The sequence below is a fragment of the Musca domestica genome, unplaced genomic scaffold (assembly GCF_030504385.1).
Source record: "Musca domestica strain aabys unplaced genomic scaffold, Musca_domestica.polishedcontigs.V.1.1 1, whole genome shotgun sequence".
NCBI lineage: Eukaryota > Metazoa > Arthropoda > Insecta > Diptera > Muscidae > Musca > Musca domestica.
The window spans coordinates 5896698-5922729 of NW_026712114.1; the positions used below are offsets into that span (position 1 = coordinate 5896698).

A 26032-nucleotide genomic window follows, 5' to 3' on the forward strand; every position below is an offset into this window, starting at 1 on the left:
ATCATAAAGAATCGTCATTCACTAATTGTTAAGAATGTGTTAAGTGCTTTTTTGCTACACACACTCTTACATTTAACATAGGTGATGGTGGGGCCATCGACGGTGTGTGGCTAGAAAACTTTACTTATCTCCATGACTGTATGTATATCCACACATTCGTACATGGCTTTTGATCACTAATCGTTCACTATCTCCTACCATTGCTGGCCATTGTGATATCGCTCTGTCGTCTTTTGATATAAAACAAAAACAAAAAAACAATTCGAAATAATAGTGAAAGTTTTTTTTTTCCTTAAAACTCGATGCCGACGCATTCACCGCCGCAATCTTATGGATGTTCACTTACCGATGAGTAGTTGGCTGTGTGTATCTATCTGTCTGTGAGTATGTTTGTGGTTGGTCACCATATAAGAGGACGGAGTACATACATGACTTGACGTATGGCAACTGGCCAAGGTGTTGCTTACCTACCTCAAATCCAAATGTGTTTATGACAAACAATGCATAATCAGTCGGGCTTTTCACTTTTGATTTCTTTCTAGAATATGGACAAAAGAAACCGAGCATTTATTTATTTAAAATATTTTTTTTAAATAATTTTTAAGGCAAATAAACAATAACATTTCAATAACAAAATGAATATGAAGATTATATTTCCACACTGAGAAGATTTTAAGACTGAGTTTGGAGGAGAGGAGAATGAGAGAAAACATCGTTAAATTGGAGAGATAACTTCTTATTTGTGTTATGAGGGCTGCCCTCTATATGTCACCTTTGATTCTTTCCAAAATCGGGATCTTGGTTATATGTGTTTTTCAAAATAATTTCTATGAAAATTAAACAATTTCAATTGAATACTGAAAAGAGTCCAGGTCAGTGTCTTCCAAAAAATAAAAATCATGGAAATAAATGAAAAAGTTGTTGCGGTTGGAGATAACTCCATTTTCCAACTCTGAAGAACGCCCTCTATACCACGTTTATGAATAGTTTATGTTAAATTTATGTGAGAGTTTCCACCATGGTCTCAGCTTTAAATGGCCTGGTTTAGATCTTCCTCCCACTTTAGATTTATTTATTTTTTTATACCCTCCACCATACATAGTATGGAGGTTATATTAAGTTCGTCATTTCGTTTGTAACTCATCGAAATAATTATTTTAGACCTAACAAAGCATGTACAGGGTGAGATGAAAAAACTGCAACCAACTTCAGACTGCTGTCATTTCTTAGCCACTCGTCCGACAAATGTTATTATTAATTCCGGTGACAGCTCGATATATTGTTTAGAAGCGTACAAAATTTTCCAGAAAAAAAGTTATTCGTGATGGAATTCAAGCGTAATAGTTAGATTTCTTTATATTTGGCTGGCAAATCACAAGTGGCTATCGTTAGAGCTCTCCAGCATTTAAATGTAAATAAATCTTTTGTGTCTCGTACCATAGCCCATTACATGATACCGCGGTAGCGCAGGCCGACGTCAAGGAAGTGAATGTGGACGGAAGAAAGCAGCAACATCAGCAGGAATGGTTTGAAAAGTAAAGAAGCGACTTGAACGAAACCCGGATCGCTGTGGCTGAAAAAATTGCTCGTGAGCTCAACATATCGCAGTTTTCCATTCCATTCGGCAAATATTGAGAAATGTGCTCGGGGTAAAGCCATTGAAATTCCAAAAAGTGCAAGAACTTACACCGCAACAGAAAGAAAATAGACTCAAAAGAGATAAAGAGTTACTTCGCTGGGCCGAAAGTGGCGAACTGCTGAATTTGGGTTTCTCCGTCTCCGATGAGAAAACATTCGTTGTCCCGCAGTTTGTAAACAAACAAAATGGTCGTGTTTACTTGCCAAAGAGGTCAGCTGAAAATGTGCACCTTCGGTTGGCCACCAGAACTCAAGCGCCGGCCATGGTGATGGTGTGGGCCACCATAACAGCCGATGGTCGCTCTCTGCTTTTATTAATTGACCGTGCCATCAGAATTCATGCCAAATATTATCGTGAAAGTATTCTGGAGGGTGTATTAAAGCCTTGGGCGCGCAAACATTTTGGCCGCAGACCTTGGACATTCCAACAGGACTCAGCACCATCGCACTCAGCACGCGCCACCCAAGATTTGTTACAAAATGAGGTTCCTCGCTTCATTTCCACCAAATACAATGGCCACCAAATTTTCCGGATACCAATTGGTCTGGAGAATTTTGGAAAGCAAGGTTGGCACTGAAAAATACCAAAGTGTCGATCACCTCAAGCAAGCGCTTCACCAGGAATGGGCCAAAATACCGCAGAGCAACATTCGGCGTGTGATGGTTTTATTGGCCGTTTGAAGGCCATAATTCGTGCCAATGGTGACCAATTCGAACAAATCTAAACTTATTCTGAAATTTGATGCCATTTCCGACATTTTTGCTTTCATTCAATAAAATTAAAAAAAAAAAAATCATGGCGTTTGACTTTGTTGCAGTTTTTTTATCTCACCCTGTATATGTTTCATCCGATTTGGGGTTTTAAGTCCCTCAAATGCATAAAAGACACTCCAGTATCAAAGATATTTGATGCTGGACATCACATACAGATCGAAAACATCTCTGCCAAATTTGATCGAGATCGGTTCAGATTTGTATTTACCTTCGATACACATCTTTATCCGATTTTACGGATCAATTCCGATCGAATTCAAGTAGATTGATAAAATTTTACTCAAATGTATGTTATGTGCGCAGGGCTTTTGGTATTGAAAATGGGCCATGTAGGTCTACGTTTTGAGATAGCCCCCATATATAACTATACCTCCCGATATTCCGTATTATGAATTTATTCACCGTTATTATTTCAAATTTGATATTTGAAGTTCGTAATGGCTACTACAGCCTAAGACAGAAAATTTTCTGTGCAGGTCCACGTCTTCGAAGAGACCCCCCGCCCCTTACGGTACCTCACGATATTCGGTATTTTGGTGATTTTAGCGAATTTACTCACCGGAATTATTTCAAATTTTATATTTGAAGTTCGTAATGGCTAATACAGCCTAAGACAGAAAATTGTCTGTGCAGGTCCACGTCTTCGAAGAGCCCCCCTGTAACGGTACCTCCCGATATTCGGTATTTTGATGATTTTATCTACATTATTACCGATTTTTTTAAGTTTCTCATTTTTATATTCAGGTCCATGTCGTCGTATAGACCCTTATATAACAGCTACATTCGGTATTTTTAAGATTTTAACAGAGTTTTTAACGGATTTTATTGTTTTTTTTACGGATTTATTGTTTTGAGAATTGCCAAACTCGTTCCAAATGTTGGAGGGTATTCAAAGATCGGCCCAGCCGAACTTACAGCTTTTTTACTTGTTATTCCTCTAATAGATTTTATATTTATGAGGAATGCACTCTATATTTCACTTACTAATATTTTAAGTTTAATCTTTGAGGGAGTTGCCATTTGCCTCAAATACAAAAAGGATATGATTTAATCCCAGTTCAATTTTATTTTTATTTTTTTTTTTTTTTGAATATTTCAACATTTTTTAAAATTTGTTTTTTAATCTCCCCCCATATATCAGCCTGATTTTATTTTAATTTTACTTTTCTTGCTAATTTCAACAAAAAAAAAATATTTTCTCTTTTCTTTCATTTCCTGTTCGAGCAGAGCAAACCAATTTCACAAAAACATATACAAACAGACAAACGACATTGCTACCATCACCAACATCAACACCAGCTGCTGCTGCTCCTACATCACCATCAACAGCAGCAACAACAACAACATTAAAATAATCTCGTTTTGGAAATTTTGATGCTGTTTGCCTTTAAATCACAACCGGAAAGATATGGCGGGGCATGATCAACGATGGCTAAGGCTTTTTATTGTCGTCGCATTAATATTGGCATCATTGGCAGCTGTTTGCGAAGCAGGACGTTCACGAGGTAAGTGTGATGCACCTTTTTGTTCGTCATTCAGAGATAAGGAGAAACTGCAAAGCTTCGGCGTGTGTGTAAGTGAGGAATGCATAATTTTTTAGGGGGGGTGAGTAGGGATGCCATCATTTGATTTTGGAAAAGAAAATCTCCAAATTTTCTTAAAAACAGCCTCCACACTTAGATGTTGAATTGGCCATCCATCTAGCTATCGGCTTAATTTATTTTTTAATTAATAATTAAGTGATAATAAGAACAATTTACAATGCCCCACATTGGGCGCCAGATTGGCGTTGCGTTTATAGCTATAGGCACCAGAGACATTAACGATCTAATTTAGGGCCTAACAACTCATTCAATACAAAATAAGGACTTTTTAACAGAAGGAGGAGCAATATTTCTCTTCATCACTTTTTATACCCTCAGCTATGTGGCTAGAAGAGGGTATATATCATATGATACGGCCAAAACGTGCCTCATCGAAATAATTATTTTAGACCCTAGGTCTCTTTGGACCAAATCCGTTTCAGAATATTTGGAGTAGATCTAGCGATGTCCGTCCGTCTGTCCGTCTGCTGGCTAGTACTCACGATAACTCTCGAAGGGAGTATCCGAAACTTGGTACATAGTAATATTATTGTCAAACTTAGATGAAGTTCGGAGTTGAGCAATATGTGCCCACAGCTTCTGGTAACTCCCTCCCCCCCCCCCAAAAAAAAAAAATCTAAATTTTCAAATAAAAAATATTTAACTGCACGTACATAGAAAGGATAATCCGATTTTGTTTCAACTTTGCAAATTCTAATATTTTGCATCGGTGCTAGGTCAGGTGTGGACAACATCGGTTGACTCTATCAATTACCTCCCAAAGGATCAAAATTTTGAATAATTATAATTTTTATAAAATGTGATACAAGAATCCTATAAAATTTCACACATCCCAAATTTTTTTATTAACTCAAGGTCTGATGTGAAGATGGAATATGTCGATCCACTTCTTCTGGTACCTCACCCACAGAGGGTCAACATTTTGAATATTCATAAAGCTCATAAAACACGAAATTAACATCCGATTCCAGTCAGACTTTGTACATCTTAATATTTCCATCAACACAAAATCTGTTATAAAGATGGTGGAGCTCGGTTCACTTCTTCTGGTACCTCCCTCACAAAGGGTCAAAATTTTGAATTTCCGTGAAACGAAATTAACATCCGATTGCATTCAGACTTGACACATCTCAATATTTCCGTAGACAGAAGATCTGTTATAAAGATGGTGGAGATTGGAACATTTCTTCTGGTTCCTCCCCCACAAAGGGTTAACATTTTAAATAACCAAGCGACCATAAAATCCGAAATAAGGATCCGATTCTCTTCAAATTACACACATCACAAAATTTTTATTAACCCAAAATGTGGTGTGAAGATGGAATGTATCAATCCACTCCTTCTAGTACCTCACCTACAAAGGGTCAAAATTTTGAATATCCGTAAAGCTCATAAAACGCACAATTAACCTCCGATTTCATTCAGACTTGGTACATCTCAATATTTCCATCAACACAAGATCTGTTAAAAAGATGGTAGAGATCGGACAATTCCTTCTGGTTCCTCCCCCATAAAGGGTCAAAATTTTGAATAACCAAAACGATTATAAAATCCGAAATAATCATCCGGCTCTCTTCAAATTACACACATCACAATATTTTTGTTAACCCAAGGTTTGGTGTAAAGATGGGATATTTCGGACCATTCCTTTTGGTACGTCCCCCACAAAGGGTCAAAATTTTGAATATTCATGAAGCTCATAAAACACGAAATTAACAACCGATTCAATTCAGACTTGGTACATCACAATATTTCCATCAACACAAGATCTCTTATAAAGATGGTGAAGATCGGAAGATTCCTACTGGTTCCTCCCCTACAAAGGGTCAAAATTTTGAATAACCAAAACGATTATAAAATTCGAAATAAGCATTCGATTGTCTTCATATTTCAGACAACCCAATATTTTCGTTAACCCAAGGTCTGGTGTAAAGATGGAATATATCGGTCCACTCCTTCGGGTACGTCCCCCACAAAGGGTCAAAATTGAGATGAATATGGAATTTATAATTTTGCACAAAATAGGATATAAATGTAAGATTTTCCTTCAAATTTGGCGCATATCAATATTTTTTGATCTGTAATATATGAGGTATGAAAATGTAGTACTTCGGTACGCTGTTACCTCCAGCATATTTCCATTTCGAAAAATTTGCGCATGTCGCATATAAAGTATAGGAAGTAGTAGATATAGTCCAAATTTGGCACGTTGTAAAATTTTTATGTCAGTCTTAGGTCGGATACGAATTGGTCAATATTGGCCAAACGCTTCGGAATCTCCCCCACAAAAGACTCAACACTTTGAATAATTATAACTTAAGGTTGGGGGTATAAATCCTCCGGCAAAACCGACTGATACTATTTTACTTATTTCTTGGTTATTTTGGTCAGATATTTTGAATTCAAAACCACCGTCCGCTGGTAGAAGACCTTCTTCAGAAACTCTCAAAACTGGCATCTCTCACCGTCAGCCACAACTGTTGCAACAGAAAATGTCAATGACTTGTAAAAATGTGCAGTCTCTGGCATACCGACATAGGCACATACATATGTTTGAACATACTTACATACATACATACATACATACGTATGTATGTATGAATGTAAACATATAATAAAGTTAATTTGTGTGTTTCGATTTCGCCAAAACAACTTTAATTGGTATTTTGGTCTGCTTTATTTTGAGCGGTGGTTAAAATGGTCAGCCGTTACAAACAGCGCATGGAAATAACAACAACAGCAACAACAAAATAGCCATTTATGTTTACTTAAATAAACAAAACAAAAACAGCAACAACAACTAAAAACGATAATAGTTTGCTATGTACGTAAATGAAGTTATTTTTGAAGATTTTTCCCCCCCACCCAACCATGCTGATGACGGAACTGAGACAACGGTTAAACGACCTAACGATCTTCTCGTTTTGGTTTTTTTTGTAGTTGTGTATTATTTAGGGCACTTTTTTTGAAGAAGACGTCAAAGAAAAACAAAAAACGAAAATATGAGAACACAAGTAAAAAAGCTGTAAGTTCGACCGGGCCGAACTTTGAATACCCTCCACTATTTCAAGCGAATTTGGCAATTTTCGAAAATAATAAAATCCGTTAAAAATTCGGGTAAAATCTTAAAAATACCGAATGTAGCTGTTATATTAGGGTCTTTACGACGACATGGACCTGCATAGGTAACTTCTGTCGTACGCCATTAGAATATTCAAATGCGAAACTTAAAAAAACAAAATCGGTGAATAATGGAGCTAAAATCATCAAAATACCGAATATCGGGAGGTATCGTTATATGGGGGCTATACGAAGACCTGGACCTGTACAGGCAATTTTCTGCCTTAGGCTGTAGTATCCATTACGAAATTCAAATGCGAAATTTTAAATATTTCCGGTGAATAATGTCGCTTAAACCATCAAAATACGGAATATCGGGAGGTACTGTTATATGCGGACTATACGAAGACGTGAACCTGCACAGACAATTTTCTGTCATAGGCTGTAGTATTCATAACGAACTTCAATTACCAAATTTGAAAGAATTCCGATGAATATTGTCGCTAATATCATCAAAATACCGAATATCGGGAGTTACCGTTATATGGGGGCTATACGAAGACGTGGACCTGTACAGACAAATTTCTGTCATAGGCTTTAGTATCCATTACAAACTTCAAATACCAAATTTGAAAGAATTCCGGTGAGTATTGTCGCTAATATCATCAAAATACCGAATATCGGGAGGTAGCCTTATATGAGGGCTATACGAAGACGTGGACCTGCACAGACAATTTTCTGTCTTAGGCTGTAGTATCCATTACAAACTACAAATACCAAATTTGAAACATTTCCGGTGAATAATGTCGCTATAGTCATCTAAATACCGAATATCGGGGGTACCGTTATATGGGACTATACGAAGACGTGGACCTGTAGAGACAATTTTCTGTCATAGGCTGTAGTATCCATTACGAACTTCAAATACCAAATTTGAAACAATTCCGGTAAATAAAGTCGCTAAAATCATCAAAATACCGAATATCGGGAGGTACCGTTATATGGGGGCTATACGAAGACTTGGACCTATATGGCTCATTTTTTGTCTTAGGATGTAGTATCCATTTCGAACTTCAAATACCAAATTTGAAACAATTCCGGTAAATAATATCGCTAAAATCATCAAAATACCGAATATCGGGAGGTACTGTTATATGGGGACTATACGAAGACGTGGACCTGATCACACAATTTTCTGGCATAGGCTGTAGTATTCATTACGAACTTCAAATACTAAATTTGAAATAGTTCCGGCAAATAATGTCGCTAAAATCATCAAAATACCGAATATCGGGAGGTAACGTTATATGAGGGCTATACGAAGATGTGCTCATGCACAGACAATTTTCTGTCATAGGCTGTAGTATCCATTACGAACTTCAAATACCAAATTTGAAAGAATTCCGATGAATATTGTCGCTAATCTCATTAAAATTCCGAATATCGGGAGGTACTGTTATATGGGGCTTACACCAAAACCTGGACCTATATGGTCCATTTTCAATACCCAAAGTCTTGCAGACAAAATATACACTTGAGTAAAATTTTATCAATCTACTTCAAATTCGTTCGGAAGCTAGAGTGATTTCCACATAGGGATAGACGGGTAGACGGACGGACATTGCTAAATCGTCATAGAATTTTATGCTGATCAAGAATATATATACATTGTGGGGTCTAAAATGTATATTTCGAGGTGTTACAAACTGAATGACAAACTTCAAATACCCTCCTTACTATGGTGGAGGGTATAAAAAGACTAGTACACATGTTATGGGTGATCATTGTAAGAAAACCAACCATAACATGGCGCTCACAAAAAAACCGTAAATCATCAAAAAAAAAAACCTTTGTAAAATTTAGAGTCATTCTTCTCCTTTTGCTTCTTCCCTCCCTGGTACCCCCAAAATGCTCTTGAGGCCAACTGTCATAGCACAGCATTTTTGGTTTTGGCATGGCTGCCTTGATATTTCGAAATTTCATAAAGCTCAGAAACACACGCACACAAACCCAAGAAGACCCCCAAGTCTCCAAATCTGGTCGATGGCTCATGGACACTAACAACAACCCCGAAACAGCGCACAACAACAATAAGAACCATGTTTACATTACCAACCAACCAGCTATCGCAAAAACACCAATCTTCTCGTTCATGCATGCGACACACACGCTAGCTGGCTGGCTGGCAAACATTTTCCATGTTGTGTATGTTGTCTTGAGGTATGCCAAAGCTTTGTTATGTTCGTTTCAAACATGTCTGCCGGTCTGAAGTAAAAGTGTGTCAGTAGAATCAGTTTTGTTTTTTTCGGTTTTTTTTGCTTTGTATCTCATCTAGCCGCCACTAGACAGTTATGGTGAGCCACAGAGATATCATATGGCACAATGCTCTGGGCGAGCGAGTGAATGTCGCTGTGTGTGCGTGACTCAGTCAATCTGTGAGAAAATTTCATTTTCATTGATGATATGGAATTACTGCTGGGGACAAACATAACTATCCAGATACTAGATTGTAGAAGCAAAAAAAAAAAAATAATAATAGAATAGCTGGGGAGAATAGAAAAGGGTGTTTTTTTAAAGACGGGGTATAATAATTAAAATAATATTTATTAAAATATAATAAAATAAAAATATATGAAACGTATATATGAAAAAAATAATAAAACTAAAATATGTATGTAATAATAATTACATATCAACCCCAATCTGGGCCTATAGAGACTCACCGCTCAATCTCGTCCTTAAACTCGTCTATAGAGACTCGCCGGCCTATCTGGGCCTTCAACTCGCCTATAGAGACGCGCCGGCCCATCTGGGCCTTGAACTCACCTATAGAGACGCGCCGGCCCATCTGGGCCTTGAACTAGCCTACAGAGACGCGCCGGCCCATCTGGGCCGAGTCGATGAGTCGAGTTAAGAAGATGGTTTTAGAAGTGAGTACTCATGTATACGAAACGTACTAAATGATACAAAAATTAGTACAATTCGAATTTGGAGGAATGGATGGAGGTGGAATCCTAAAATTTGAAGTTAACATTACTGGCGGAGTGTTGGCTTGGGATATGGAGGAAGTTTTCGAAATTGGTACTTAAGAGCACGAAAAGTACTATTGTACTTAATTTGATACAAAAGTAACAATTTAAAAAAAAAATAAAATCCGTTAAAAATTCTGTTAAAATCTTAAAAATACAGAATGTAGCCGTATATTAGGGCCTATATGACGACTTGGACCTGCATACTTGGATCTTTCAGAAGCTATTACAATATTCAAATGCGAAACTTGAAAAAATCTGTTTGTAATATAGCATAAATCATAAAAATACCGAATATAGGGAGGTACCATGGGGGTTATAAAGGAACCTGCCCAGACAATTTTCTGTCATAGGCTGTAGTATCCATTACCAACTTTAAATACAAAATTTGAAATAATTCCGATAAATAATGTCGCTAAAATCATCAAAATACCGAATATCCGGGGGTACCGTTATATGGGGGCAATACGAAGACGTGGACCTGCACAGAAAATTTTCTGTCATAGGCTGTAGTATTCATTATGAAATTCAAATACGAAATTTTAAATAATTCCGGCAAATAATGTCTCTAAATTCGTCAAAATACAGAATATTGGGAGGTACCGTTATATGGGGGCTATACGAAGACGTGGTAGGCCCATTTTCAATACCAAAAGTCCTGCAGACATAATACACATTTGAGTATAATTTTATCAACCTACTTCATTTCGTTCGGAAGCTAGAGTGATTTCCACAGACGGACAGACGGACTGGAATGACAAACTTAATATACCCTCCATACTATGGTGGAGGGTATAAAAAAATGGCATCAATTTTAGAACATACAATTTTTTTTGAGAAATTTCAAGTGAATTTATTTCTGCTCGCAAAGGGACCACAAAACGAAAAGTCACCTCAATATTTTGAACTATATTCCACAATATTTAATATAGACCTTTGAAATTTGAGAGAGTTCTAGATTACTTAAAGAATTCAAGATATGGTTCAAAATATGAAGTCATATCCGTCCCCTTTTTTGTTATAGATTGTTCGAATTGGTCACCTTTGGCACGAATTATGGGCCAATGAAACCGTCACACGCTGTCCGAATGTTGCTCTGCGGTATTTTTTAGCGTCAATCTTGCATTCCAAAATACTCCAAACACAATAGTCCAACGGATTGGTATCCCAAGATTTTGGTGGCCATTGTGCGCTGGAAATGAAGCGAGGAACCTCATTTTGTAACAATTCTTGGGTGGCGCGTGCTTAGTCCTGTTGGAATGTCGAAGGTCTGCGACCAAAATATTTGTGTGCCAAAGGCTTTAATACACCCTCCAGAATATTTTTGCGATAATATCCGGCATGTATTCTAATGCCACGGTCGATTAATACGAGCGTAGAGCGACCATCGGCTGTTATGGCGGCCCACACCATCACCATGGCCGGCGCTTGAGTTCTGGTGCCCAACCGAAGGTGCATATTTTCAGCTGAACTCTTTGGCAAGAAAACACGATAATTTTGTTTGTTTACCAACGGCTGGACAACGAATGTTTTCTAAGTTCTTGCACTTTTTGGAATTCCAATGGCTTTACCCCGAGCTCATTTATCAATATTTGCCGAATGGAATATTGCGATATGTTCAGCTCACGAGCCATTTTTCGGCCACTGCGATGCAGGTTTCGATCAAGTCACCTCTTTACTTTTGGAACCATTTCTGCTGATGTTGCTGTTTTCTTCCGTCCGAGTCCACTTCCTTCGGGCTACGCTACCAGTACCACAGTAACGAGCGATGATACGAGACACAAAAGATTTATTCACATTTAAATGCTGGAGTGCTCCAACGATAGCCACTTGTAGTTTTCGAGCCAAATATAAAAAAATCACACTATCACGCTTGAATTCCATCTCGAATAACTTTTTTTCTGGAAAATTCTCACCAAAATGCTTTTGTACGCTTGTAAACAATATTATGAGCTATGACTGGAATATTTTGAATAGCTCTCGGACGAGTGGCTTACGAATGACAGCATTCTGAATATTTTTTAAGAAAGTTGAATCCGAGTTTTGAATATTAGAAGGGAAAATTATGTGTTTGCTTTTTTATTCTTAATTTAACACGTATCCAATCCGAATCAAAATATCCCATAGTACCTAATTTTTTGGGGTAAGTGTCGAAGTAGGAAATATTCAAGAAATTTATAAATTTAATACAAATCATAAAAATTGCATAAATTTTGGAACATAAAATATCTTTTGCGAAATTTCAAGCAAATTTATTTGTGGTCGGCTTGTCGATCAAACCCCCAAAACGCAAAGAGACCCCAAAACGCAATTTTGAACTATATTCCACAATATTTTACATAGAGCTTTGAAATTTGAGAGAGTTCGGGATTACTTAAAGAATTCAAGATATGGTTCAAAATATTAAATCATATCGGTCCCCTTTTTTGTTGTAGCCACCATATTAAGGTTTAAAACGGTTTCAAGTATTTTTAAATGGATTAGCATTATTTTCCAGCTTATCTAAGCCAATTTTTGTATTTTCAGTTCTTAGTGAGCAGAAAATCTCTAGAAACCCTCTTGATATAGAACTTCCATAAAGATACTACCTGATTTTAGTTATTTAGAGGTTCTTGGTCATATTTTCCAATCGAAACATTGTATTTTAGTTACTTCAGGGCTGGACAATTACGAAAGAAGATAGTTGATATAGGTACGATATGGTACCGATAGGTAATCATGTTATCGGGAGCATTTTCCTATTTTTTTTAAAATTTGCTTTTTGTTTGTTACTTTTTTGTTCCATTTTTTGAATTTTCAGATTTTTTAAACGATACTAGTTTTGTACCCTCGGAAACCTTTTAGCACACCAAATGTAAAAGATAGTATTCTACTAAAAACGTCCTTTTTGAAATGTTTAGACATTTCTTTTTCAAGTAACCCAATTTGTGGTCTGCCCTCGTAAAAAGCATTCAATTAACGATGCTGTAAAGTAACTTTACAACTATCCATCCATCCATCCATTCATTCATTTATTCTTCCAGCCACCCAGTCAGTCAACTATCCATTCATTCATCCATTTTTGGTCCAGTTGCAATAACAACTTTCAACGTCAACTAGAATCGCTCTAGCAGCTCCGCAACATAACGGCTTCTTTATCTCCGCGCCGGGTCTGTGTGGAGTATTACATCACACGTTTTTTTTTTTTTTTTCAAGTTTAATCTGTCGGTTTTCGATGAGTCCGGAGTAGAACTGGATTTTGATTTCACCACAGCCACAGCGACAGCCATGATCCAGACGGCGGACGATGTTTGAGCTTTGCAAACAATGAAAGCCAATGAAAACGAAAGACCGCCAGCAGCAATGATTTGTTTTATTGGAATTTCTTATTACACCACCATCTTTGGATGAGTGCCCGTGAATGAGTAACGACAAACTCTCACTTTCGCTTTCATTTGAGTTCGTTTTTTAATCAGTTTTTTATTTGTATAAATTTTATATGGAACGGGGGAACGTTTGCATTTATAATCGACAGGTTGTTGTTCGAGGCGAAAAGAAGGTCAGAGAAGAGAGAAAGATAAATGTAAATAAGAGTCAAAAAAAATTTATTAATTGGCCGGTAAATAAAGCAAGTATTTAAAAATTTTAAAAAATTGAACAAATATTTGGATTTATACATGTTTGCAGAAATACAGCTTTTCTCTGCCAAGAATGGTTTGGAATAATACTATGTTCCTAGGAAAGAAAATTTCAAAAATTTAGGAATAATCCCTCAGAATATAGGGTGAGATGAAAAAACTACAACCAACGTCAGACTGCTGTCATTTCTAAGCCACTCATCAGACAGCTGTTAAAATTATTCCACTCACAGCTCATTATATTGTTTACAAGCGTACAAAAGCATTTTGCTGAGAATTTTCCAGAAAATAAAATTATTCGTGGCGGAATTCAAACGTGATAGTGTGATTTCTTCATATTTGGCTGGCAAACCACAGGTGGCTATCCGTAGAGCACTCCAACATTTAAATGTGAATAAATATTTTGTGTCTCTTACCATCGCTAGTTACCGTGATATTTTTAACGTAGCCCGACGTCAAGGAAATGGACGGAAGAAAACAGCAACATCAGCAGAAATGGTTCGAAAAGTAAAGAGGCGACTTGATTGAGACCCGCGTCGCAGTGGCCGAAAAATGGCTCGTGAGCTGAACATATTGCATTATTCCATTCGGCAAATATTGAAAAATGAGCTCGGGGTAAAGCCATTGAAATTCCAAAAAGTACAAGAACTTACACCGCAACAGAAAGAAAATAGACTCAAAAGAGCTAAAGAGTTGCCTAGCTTGACTGAATGTGGTGAACTGCCGAATTTGGTTTTCTCCGACTCCGATGAGAAAACATTCTTTGTCCAGTAGTTTGTAAAAAAACAAAATGATCGTGTTTACTTGCCAAAGAGGTCAGCTGAAAATGTGCACCGACTTCGGTTGGTCACCAGAACTCAAGCGCCGGCCCTGGTGATGGTGTGGGTGGCCGCCATAACAGCCGATGGTCGCTCTCCGCTCGCATTAATCGAGCGTGTCATCAGAATAAATGACGAATATTATCACGAAAATATTCTGGAGGGTGTATTAAAGCCTTGGGCACGCAAACATTTTGGCCGCAGACCTTGGACATTCCAACAGGACTCAGCACGCGCCACCCAGAACCAGAACTCAAGCGCCGGCCCTGGTGATGGTATGGGCCCCCATAACAGCCGATGGTCGCTCTCCGCTCGTATTAATCGACCGTGGCATCAGAATAAATGCCGACTATTATCGCGAAAATATTCTGCAGCGTGTATTAAAGCCTTGGGCACGCAAACATTTAGGCCGCAGACCTGGGACATTCAGACCAGGACTCAGCACCATCGCACCCAGAACGCGCCACCCAAGAATGGTTACAAAATGAGGTTCCTCTTTTCATTTCCAGCGCACAATGGCCACCAGAATCTCCGGATACCAATCCGTTGGACTATTGTGTCTGGAGTATTTTGAAAAGCAAAGTTGACACACAAAAAATACCAAAAATACTTCGCCGGGAATGGGCCAAAATACCACAGAACAACATTCGGGCAGCGTGTGACATTCTCATTGGCCGTTGGAAGGCCATAATTCTTCCCAAAGATGAGCAATTCAAACAAATCTAAACTTATTCTAAAATGTGATGCTTTTTCCGACATTTTTTGCATTCATTCAATAAAATGTAAAAATTATGGCGTTTGACTTTGTTGCAGTTTTTTTTATCTCAAATTGGATACTCGCTTTGAGAGATTCTAATAAAGTACCACGATTGGAACTGCAAGAAGAGCCCATAAGGCTGTTCGATCTTCTATTTTTAGCTCTGCTTTCATAATCTGTTGGACTTTGCCTGTAATTATTGAAAAAATTTAACTATAGAGCATTAGAAGCTCTAAACGTATATTAGATTAGAGCCTATAAAGATTTTTTCAAAATCCAACATTAAAGTTTCTAAAAAGTTCCTTAGAATCCACAATTAGAGCGTCTTAAAAAATCATTAAAATCTACAATTACAGTTTCGAACAGACCTCCGAAAAACTCGCTTAAATTCGCTCGAATATGAGTGAGCGTATTTTCATCGTTTTTGAGTGTGAGAAAAATATCCTCTTGCAGAGCACTCTTTTAGTTTTTGTCATATCTTTTTTGAATTTCTATATTTGAGTACCTTTCAAAACAAAATCACGCCCTTCTTCCCCAACCCTTCAATCCTCAGTCCGACTCGGGCGTGTTCCCACACTATACAAATGAGTGACGAGTAGACTCCTTACAAAAACTCTCACTCTTCGAGTAATCCAATTCGAGAGCAAGTTTCGCTCCCGAGTGAAACTATGAGCAAATCTCTCTGCTTTGGTTTCGAGAAACAATTTTAATTGTCGAAATTTTTAAAAATTCACGAGGTTAGGGAATTTTTTTTTTTAAATACCACGATTAGAACAGCAAGAAAAATACTAAAGATCTCCGATTGAAGTTTTTCTAAAATCCTCAATTAGAGCTTTTAGAACATTTCTGAGAAAAAATTTTAAAAATTCAGTTTTCGATTGGAGCTTTGAGATTTATTAATTTTAAATTGGAGCTTGAAGATAAGGTTTTGAAAAAAAATTCCTCTTTCTGATATTATTCGTTGCTCTGAGGCATTGATATGAAAACTGCCCAAAAACGTACGTTAGCAGCACTGGTGATATGTTTTTTCTCTTTTTTCTCTTTTCGCCAACGATTGTGCATTCTCAGTTACGCTCATACACTCCCAACTCTCAATTTAGTTATGCACATCATTGCTCTGAGAGCCATTTCACCATTCCATTTCATTACCTCCTCCTTATTAATCTCCTTACTTCTATTCTCTTCATTCCAGCAAATTTAACAGCCTGTCAGCATTTACGTCGCTCGGTCGGTAGACGGGCGAAGGCATTAAAGAATCGTGTTCCGCGATGTGATAAATCGGGTCGTTTCGAACCCATCCAATGTACGAATAACAAACGCGGTGAGGATTGTTGGTGTGTCGATGAGTATGGCATTGAAATACCCGGTACCAGGCAAGAGAGCAGGAGAGATGTACAATGTCGTGAACCAGACAACTGCCCCGCCTCAGCGTGTAGAATGTTTTGCCCAGCGGGATTTGCACGCGATCCCCAAACAGGATGTACACAATGTCGCTGTCGCGATCCGTGTGAGGAATTGAACTGTCCCAATGGCCAGGCCTGTCAATTGGTGGAGGTTAAATGTAAAACTGAACCATGTCCCCCGGTGCCGACCTGCAAGAAGGCCCGTTCGCTGAGCAATTTCTGTCCGGCTGGTCTGCCATTGGCCATTGAGGATGGCAGCAATAGCATGAGACCATTCCTCTGTGGCCTGGAGGAGGGCAAACCCCAGTGTCCACCACTCTATCAGTGTATGGTTGAAAATGGTAATGACTATGGCGTCTGTTGTCCCAGTGCCTTGCGGTTTAGCAAACCGGGTATCTGTCCTGCACCGGAGACCGAAAATTACACACCCCAAACGGGACATATGTGTGGAGCACCCTGTTCGCATGATTTGGAATGTCCACACATGGCGAAATGTTGTTTCACCGCGGGATGTCAATACAACTGTCAACAGCCGCACAACGTCACCAATTGTCAACAGGTTAAAGCTTTGTCGGAGATTTTGAGCATCAGCGAGCGAGAGGGAAGGGGCTATGTTCCGGATTGTACGGGACCCAATAGTATGTTTGCCCCGCGGCAATGTTCACGCAATGGCCTGGTCTGTTGGTGTGTGGACCCACGTACCGGCCATAAGATAAGCGGTACCATGGGAGCTGCCAACACTGTCAATTGTGAGGGTTGGGAAAATATGATCAGCCGCTCGGAGATGGGTCGCAGCTTCAACGAGAATAAATGTGATACGAATATCTGTGCGGCTGTATGCGAATATGGATTTAAGGTAAGTGAAAATGGAATTTTCCTAAGAAAAAATCGGAAAATCCTATTCAGCCGGGCTAAATATGAAATTTTCCTATAGGAGTATCCGATACAGCCGGGCTGAATATGAAATTTCGGAAAATCCTATCAGAAAAGCCTATTCAGCCGGACCGAATATGATTTTCCGGAAAATCCTATTCAGCCGGGCTGAATATGAAATTTTCCTATCGGAAAATCCTATTCAGCCGGGCTGAATATGAAATTTTCCTATCGGAAAATCCTATTCAGCCGGGCTGAATATGAAATTTTCCTATCGGAAAATCCTATTCAGCCGGGCTGAATATGAAATTTTCCTATCGGAAAATCCTATTCAGCCGGGCTGAATATGAAATTTTCCTATCGGAAAATCCTATTCAGCCGGGCTGAATATGAAATTTTCCTATGGAATAGGGGCTGAAAATGAAATTTTCCTATGGAAAATCCTATTCCGCCGGGCTGAATATGGAAATTTCCTGTCGGAAAATCCTATGGAAAAATCCTTGTGGAAAATCCTTTGGGAAAATATTATTCAGCCGGGCTGGAAGAAATTTTCCTTTGGGAAAATATTATTCTGCCGGGCTGAATATGAAATTTTCCTTTCGGAAAATCCTATTCAGCAGGGCAGGGCAGGGTTATCCTTTGGAAAAATTTCATTTTCCTATTTTCATTATTTTTCTCTCCCCCTTCTTCTTTAGAACGATCACAACAATTGTCCGACATGTGAGTGTTCCGAACCCTGTGATGGTTTCCAATGTCCAATTGGTTCGCAATGTGAGGTGGCCACGGACCCTATGTGTAAATCGGGCTCAGCTCTCTGTGCCTCCTGGCCGGTGTGTAAACCCACCTTGGCCTATTCCAATCCCTGTGACGTGGGCACCCCCTTAACCGACAACGCCACCAGTGAGATTTTGTATTGCTTCCCGGAACGCAAGGATTATGGCAGAGAAATTAAGTCATTTTTTGATGTGGACCCAGAGCCCAAATTGTCGCGATCCATGTCGAATCGGATTATGTGCCCCAGTGATTATAAATGTACGAAGTTAAGGGGAGAAGCTGAGAGCGTTTGCTGCCCTTTCGTGAGAGAGGCAACGAATCAGGCTACTACCAAGGAGGAGCATCAGCAGACAAGTAAGTTGGCGACAAAATTCTCTTGGCAGGCACTCAATTAAAATTCTCTCGTTTTTCCTACTCTCTCTTTTTCTCACTCTCTCTCTCTCTCTCTTTGTTCTCTTTCCCAATTTGTTAGTGTGCGAATATCTTCGTGACTTTTCCCAACGCATGGAAGGTACCGAAGAAGGTATGAAGCTGGCCCTGCCCACACCTCGTTGCACGGACGAAGGCAACTATGAGAGTCGCCAATGTTCGTATCGCAAAATCAAGGTAACGCGCGCGGAACAACGCAAAATTCTGGAAGAGAACACCATCAGACGCATGCGCATGCTATTGGCCGGTAATCCGGCGCCCAAGCGTAGCAAACGTAATACGGAACGTCTCAAATTGTATCGGGTTGATGATAGTTTACTCAAGGTCCAGGTGGCTGCTCCCGTCATGGGCCGCAATGCCAAGGTCATTGATATGGGCGCCTCAAGGGAACAAGGGTTGGGACAGCTGTTCGAAACTGATTTCAAAAAGGTTGTGCCTGCCCCCAAGAGACCCATCAATGAGGAGGAGATAATTGAACTGGATGTCGAGGAGTGTTGGTGTGTGGACAACTTTGGGACGGAAATTCCCAAATCTCGAGGCTTCAATCTCACCGATGAGTCCTGTGATAAGATGCGCAATGAAATCGATTGTCTGGATTTGACCTGTCGCATGGGCTGTGAGTACGGTTTTACTTTGGATCCCGAGACTCGTTGCCCGGCCTGTCAATGTCGTGATCCCTGTCAGGATGTCATATGTGGGGAAAATGAGGAATGTCGCATTGTGGAGGTATCCTGTGATGATGAGTACTGTCCACCCGTCCCAGCCTGTTTGGCCCGGAAGCCAGGCCAATGTCCTTATTTGGTTCCCCCAGGTCCCGATAACCAAGACACCAATGCCTGTGCCTATGAATGCCGCACCGATTCCCATTGTGAGGGGGCCAAACGTTGCTGCTCCAATGGCTGTGGCACCCAATGTGTCCTGCCCCAGATGAAAACAGCCTGTCAACACTTGCAGGCCATACAAATGCATCAGTCCTCCGAATTGGGAATCCCTGTCAAGAAAATGAATATCTCCCTCTGTGATGCTGAGACGGGAGAATGGAAGCAGGTGCAATGCTCTCCCGATGGCTACTGTTGGTGTGTCAATGAACGGGGCGAGGAAATGAATGGAACGCGAGTGAAAAATCCCAATCCTGTGTGCCAAGAGAACTCAGCCTTCCAATGCCAGAAGATGACATGCGATGCGAATGTAATGTGCGAGGCAGGTTATAAGGTGGACAAGAATGGTTGTCAGACCTGTGAATGTCGTGACTTCTGTGATGAGATCCATTGTGCTGCGGGAGAAGATTGCCAGCTCATCAGTGTGGAATGTGTGGACTCGCATTGCCCGAAAATGCCAATTTGTGTGCCCAGGAGGGAGTCAATATGTCCCGAAGGAAGTCCTCTGAAACAGGGATCCGTGGAAGTAAGCTGTGGTCCCCACAATGAAAATGAATCCTGTCCCAGTTCCCATACCTGCCAACTAAATCCGGTGACCAATCGCGGGGTATGCTGTACCAAAACAAGTGAGTAAAGGCCAACATTTTCCCAAACCCCAGTCCAGGCTGCCCCTAAAGAGAAAATTCTATTCAGCCCTGACTGAATAGAGTTCCCCCCTCCCCCCAAAGGGAAAATTCTATTCCGCTCTAGCTGAACAGAGTTTTTCAGCTCAGGCTGAACAGAGTTTTCTCCAAAAGGGAAAATTCTATTCAGCCCAGACTGAACAGAGTGTTCCCGAAAAGGGAAAATTCTATTCAGCCCAGGCCGAACAGAGTTTTCCCCAAAAGGGAAAATTCTATTCAGCCCAGACTGAACAGAGTGTTCCCAAAAAGGGAAAATTCTATTCAGCCCTGGCTGAACAGAGTTTTCCCCAAAAGGGAAAATTCTATTCAGCCCTGGCTGAACAGAGTTTTCCCCAAAAGGAAAAATTCTATTCAGCCCTGAACAGAGTTATCCCCATGAAAATATTCATTGTTCCCTGTTTTCCGAATTTTCATCTTTAGGAGATGTCTGCTTTGAATCCATGGACCAATCCTGCTTGGCTAAACAGGATTCCCTGCAAAACGCCACCCGTTATCGTTTCAACCCGAAAGCCAATCGCTGTGTCCCTGTGACCATTGATGCCCAAGGAAATAGCTGTCAAACCAAAAATCTCTTCCACAATGAGCTGTCCTGTAATTCCGTGTGTCCTGCCCTGACCCAGTGTGAAAGATTGAAATTGAAGAACACCTTGGCTGCCCAGAGGACTGGCCACTCTTCGGTATGGTTCAAGCCCAGATGTGATCCCATTACCGGACACTGGAGTCCGGTGCAGTGTTTGGGAAAACAACCTGACCTTAATGGCTTAAGTGTGCCGCTGGATCAGCCAACATCGCCATATGGTGTGTGTTGGTGTGCCGATAAAAAGGGTGCCCCCATTAAGGGTTCTCTAACGCGAGATGTGGAGCCAGTCTGCAATAGCCGTCAGGGAAGGAGATTTAGGCCACAGAACAATGATGAACTGACTGTCATGGAGGAGTTGATCAGGCAAATGACAGTGTTGACGGATTTTGATAATTTCTTGGAAAGCGAAACGGGGGAGGAGGAATTCGTAAATGGCCCTGAGGGCAGGCAACGTAAAGTGGAGGGCATTGCAGTTGATTTTGAAATTTCGAGCAGCAGTAGCAGTACTTCAACGTCCACAACCACAAAAATGCCACCCACCTCTGGCGCCCAACCGCAACCAAGTGTCACCGAACGCGTTTTGGAATTGGCCAACTCTTTGCTGGACTCCCAGTTGGTGGTGGACTCTGTGAAACCCCTGCACGTCAAGACCACCCGCTGTCGTGCCCTGGCCCAAGGTGCCCCCTTCCCGGTGTCGTGTGATGAGAATGGTGCCTTCAGTCCCATACAGTGTAACAAGAAATATTGTTGGTGTGTCGATAGCGCCGGCAATCAATTGGACTCGTCGCCCATGTTCGAAAAGGGTGAACACAACTGTTCGCCCACACCCATTTCGGCGGTAATTATTGAAATGCACATGCAGAATAACACCGGAACGGCAGTGCACAATGTCTACGATATCATACGCAGTGAATTGGTCCAACTCCTGGGACGTCCTGTGGAGAATCTACGCGTTCAAGAGTTCTCCGATGGTTCGGCAGCCATCCATTTCGAATTGCACAGTGAGGACAAAGTGGATCTGGCCTTTGCCATTGAGACGACCATAACAAGTGGTGATTTCCGACTGGCCGCTGGCCACTACACCACCGACATAACCCGCACCCAATTCATACATCGTCGCGAAGAGTTACCCACCTATGCCAAGGTGGTGACATCCCATGAGGGTACCATCCAACTGGTACTCTTCATTACGGCCAGTTGTACCACGCTGCTGATTTGTGCTTTCGTTGTGTACTTTATGCTCAAGCGGGGCAAAGAGAAAGCCGCGTATTATGAACATGCTGTTGTAGCCCCGCCACCACCCTATCAGTCACGTAAATCCAGTCTGACAAATGATTCGGAATTTGCCTCACCGATTTTTGTCCTTAGTCCGGAACATGATTTGGAAAGTATTCGACCACCAATGGAGAATAAAGCGCAGAAGTTTTAAGGCCTTTGGCGGGGAGAATGTTAAGTGCGCACAAAAGGGGGAGATTGAAAGAACCGGAGCCGTTTGTGTGAAATTGTTTTAATTTTATTTTTTTATCGAAGATATTGTAAATAGTTATTCAGTTTTAGATACAGAACAGAACAAATGAGAGATTGGTTTTGGTATTTGACAAATGGCGAAGGGGATGGAAAAGAATTTGCGGAGGTATTATTTTGTAACTATTTGAGATTTAACTCGAAATATTTTAGTCATAATTCGAAAGTTCTATTTGAGATTCGTAACATTTTTATTGTGTTTCGTTACATTCCGTTTGAAATTCGAAGTATTTCATTTGTAATTTGAGATTTTCCATTTTCCAGAGAGCGAGTTTTGCTCTCCAGTCGAATTGAAGCATAGAATACTCCTCGGAGTAGGAAAAATCGTTAATTTTCCATTTTTCGATGTCCCTCGAATAAGGGGGAACATGTCGAGCTCATGTTTTCTCAACCCTTGCCGCTGATGTTTTTTTCGACTTTCACAGCAACAGCAGAACCTGCGCCGCACCCACATACAAAAAAGCGGAGTAAACATCAAAAAAAAAAAAACTCGCGCTCCTTGAGTACTCCCGCTTGCGAGGCAGTTTCATTCGGAGTAAAAACGAGCAAATCTGACCTTTGGTTGTATATTGCTGGACCTCCTTGTTTTGTTTCCAATCCCAAATATTTTTCGTAATTTGTGACGTTCTCATGTTCGCAATTCATTTCGTGGATTCATTCATATGCTCGCATCGATATAGACTGCTAGTTCAAAGAGAAAGGACGATGCTGTCTTTTGACTCTCCGGGTAAGAACCCAGCAGGTATTTCAGGTACAAAAACTCGATTTTGCTGACATGCGCGCAGATTCTTTGTCTTTTCCAATGATGACATGAGGGTACAATGTATTGAAGTTATCACGACAGGGTTTAGACAGGTTTTACCTAAGGGCTGCCTGTTAGAAACTTGAGAACTTCGTTCTTACTTTTCCATATATTACATATAGCTTTGGCTTGGCCGGACGAGTTAATCTAGATGTCGTGTATGATACCTGGGATTTTCTGGTCCATCTTTGTTCATCGACCTCTATTTATACCCTACACCACAAGGTGGCCAGGGTATTATGTCTTTGTGGATTTGTTTGTAACAGGCAAAAGGAAACGAGATAGACCTATAGTTCCTTTTGATGATCTGCATAGAATTACATTCTGAGTCGATTTATGCATGTCCGTCGGTCCGTCTGTCTGTCCATGTATTTTCGTAAACAAAGTACAGTTCGCATTTATTACCCGATCCAGATGAAATTTTGCACAGGTCATTTGTTTGGCCCAATGACGAACCCTATTGAAATTGGGGATAATCGGTAAAAATTTAGATATAGCTCCCATATATATCTTCATCCGATTTGCCTTTTATTATGCACCAATCGCTGTAATATCAGCCCGAATAGTATGGAATTTTGCACGTACAACCAAATTAGGCCTGAAAATAAGTATGCCAAATTTGATTGAAATCGGTTCAGATATAGCTATAGCTCCCATATATATTGTTCATCCGATTTTTGTCCTCCGGAGCCGTAATATGCACTCTGTAACAAAAATATTTAGGGAAATGTATCAAATACAGCTCAGAAATAACCTTGCTAAATTTTATCAATATCGGTTCAGATTTGGATATAGCTCCCATATATAACTTCTTCCGATTTACCTTTTATTGTGCACCAAACGTCTAATATTTGTCCAAATGGGATGGAATTTGACACTTACAACCGAATTGAGTCTAGAAGCTAGTATGTCAAATTTGGTGAAGATCGGTTCAGATATAGCTATCTCTCCCACATATATTGTTCATCCGATTTTTGTATTTTTGTCCTCCGCAGCCGTAATATGCACTCTGTAACAACAATATTCTGGGGAAATATACCAAATACAGCTCAGAAATACCTTTGCTAAATTTCATCCAGATCGGTTCAGAATTGGGATATATCTCCCATATATAACTTCATCCGATTTAGCTTTTTTATTGTGCACCAAACGTCTAATATTTGTCCAAATGGGATGGAATTTGACACTTATGACCGAGTCATGAAGGTAGTATGTCAAATTCGGTGAAGATCGGTTCAAATATAGCTATAGCTCCCATTTATACCGTTCATCCGATTTGTTATATTTGTTGCCCACAGCCGTAATATGCACTCCGTAACAACGATATTCAGAGAAATATTTCAAATACAACTCAGAAATATCTTTGCCAAATTTTATCGAGATCGGTGCCGATTTGGATATAGCTTCCATATATATCTTTATCCGATTTCAAATTAATTGTGCACCAAATGGGCAATACAAGTCCGAATTTAAAAGATGCAAATGCTTTTAGTCCTTTGAACTGTAAATTATAATAATAATCATAGCTTGTATGATTGATTCCTTCCATAAAAACTTTTAATTGTTATATGGAGCTCTACTGAATTAGCAAAGTGGTGTAGGGTATCATAAAGTCAGCCCCGCCCGACTTTAAGACCTTCTTTACTGCTTTTAGTAGCATTCTGATCCATCCAGTGGTGGATATTTTCATATTTCTCGTATCCCGTTGAGCATAAATTAAATTCTATTTTCCTCCATGATATTTTAGGTGCAGTCAATTCTTCGATTCGATTTACAACATTACTTGTCTCACGCTGCATTTCCTCGATAAAAATCGACCATTTTCAGTTATTCTTCCACAAATCCAAATCACTGCCTCCGAGTGTCGTTGAATTCTATAGCATTTCACTGCCATTTCCTAGAAATTCAAAACCAATCTCAATTTACGAAATATGAGCATAAATAAAATAAAAGAAAAATTGTTAATTATTTAAAAATATTTTTTGTATGTATTTTTTTATTATTATTTTTTAATCTCTTTTTTATGATTTTATTTAAATATGTAATATGTATGTATGTAGATTTTTACTCCTTTTCTCTCTATATATATACGTATGTATGTGTATAATAATATATATATAAATTTCTAATATCTTTTTGCTATTTTCTTGTATGTTCTAAATTATATATTCAGCATAATTTTTGGGTGTGTAGTTACGGTGCGGTACAGAGACGAAATGTGGAGGCAATGGGGGCTATAACGAAGTTAAATTCTACAAAAATTTAAAATTTCCAAAAAGTGTTCGAATATAAAATCACACCCCTTTTTCAGATGTAATTCGAAACATTGTAATTGTAATTTGAGAATTTTATTTGTAATTCGAATTTTAATTCGAATTATTTCAGGTGAAATTCTAGAATTTTATTAGCAATTCGAATCATTCGAATTTTAATTCGAATTATTTCAGGTGAAATTCTAGAATTTCAATTGTAATTTGAATTATTCGATTTGTAATTGGAGTTATTAAAAATAATTTCATTTGTAATTTGAATTATTTTAATTGAAATTCGAATTATTTCATTGTAATATGAATTATTTCAATGGCAATTCGAATTATTCAATTTTTAATGTCAAATGGAATAATCGAATTACAAATGGAATAATTCGAATTACAGATGGAATAATTTGAATTCCAAATGAAATAATTCGAATTACAAATTGAATAATTCGAATTACAAATGAAATGTTATGAATTACAAATTAAATAATTCGAATTATAATTTGAATTATAATCGAATGGAAAAATTCG

At 39.3% G+C, this 26032-nt stretch overlaps 1 protein-coding gene across 1 annotated transcript; it reads left to right on the forward strand.

Annotated features, from left to right (window-relative positions):
- Nucleotides 1-3671: 3671 nt before the first annotated feature.
- LOC101896021 (uncharacterized) lies at nt 3672-22970 on the forward strand. Its single transcript, XM_011295024.3, has 5 exons — nt 3672-3917; nt 16490-17556; nt 18269-18701; nt 18820-20280; nt 20758-22970. The coding sequence occupies exons 1-5, from the start codon at nt 3821-3823 to the stop codon at nt 22344-22346; spliced, it is 4647 nt and encodes a 1548-aa protein (XP_011293326.1). The 5' UTR covers nt 3672-3820; the 3' UTR covers nt 22347-22970.
- The last annotated feature ends 3062 nt before the right edge of the window (nt 22971-26032 follow it).

Bases quoted from the DNA above. Each gene is read 5' to 3' on its own strand.
- LOC101896021 (XM_011295024.3), top strand. From the start codon at position 3,821: ATGGCGGGGCATGATCAACGATGGCTAAGGCTTTTTATTGTCGTCGCA. The intron at 18,702-18,819 runs GTAAGTTGGCGA...CCAATTTGTTAG, and splicing joins GGAGGAGCATCAGCAGACAA to TGTGCGAATATCTTCGTGAC. The intron at 20,281-20,757 runs GTGAGTAAAGGC...TTTCATCTTTAG, and splicing joins GGTATGCTGTACCAAAACAA to GAGATGTCTGCTTTGAATCC.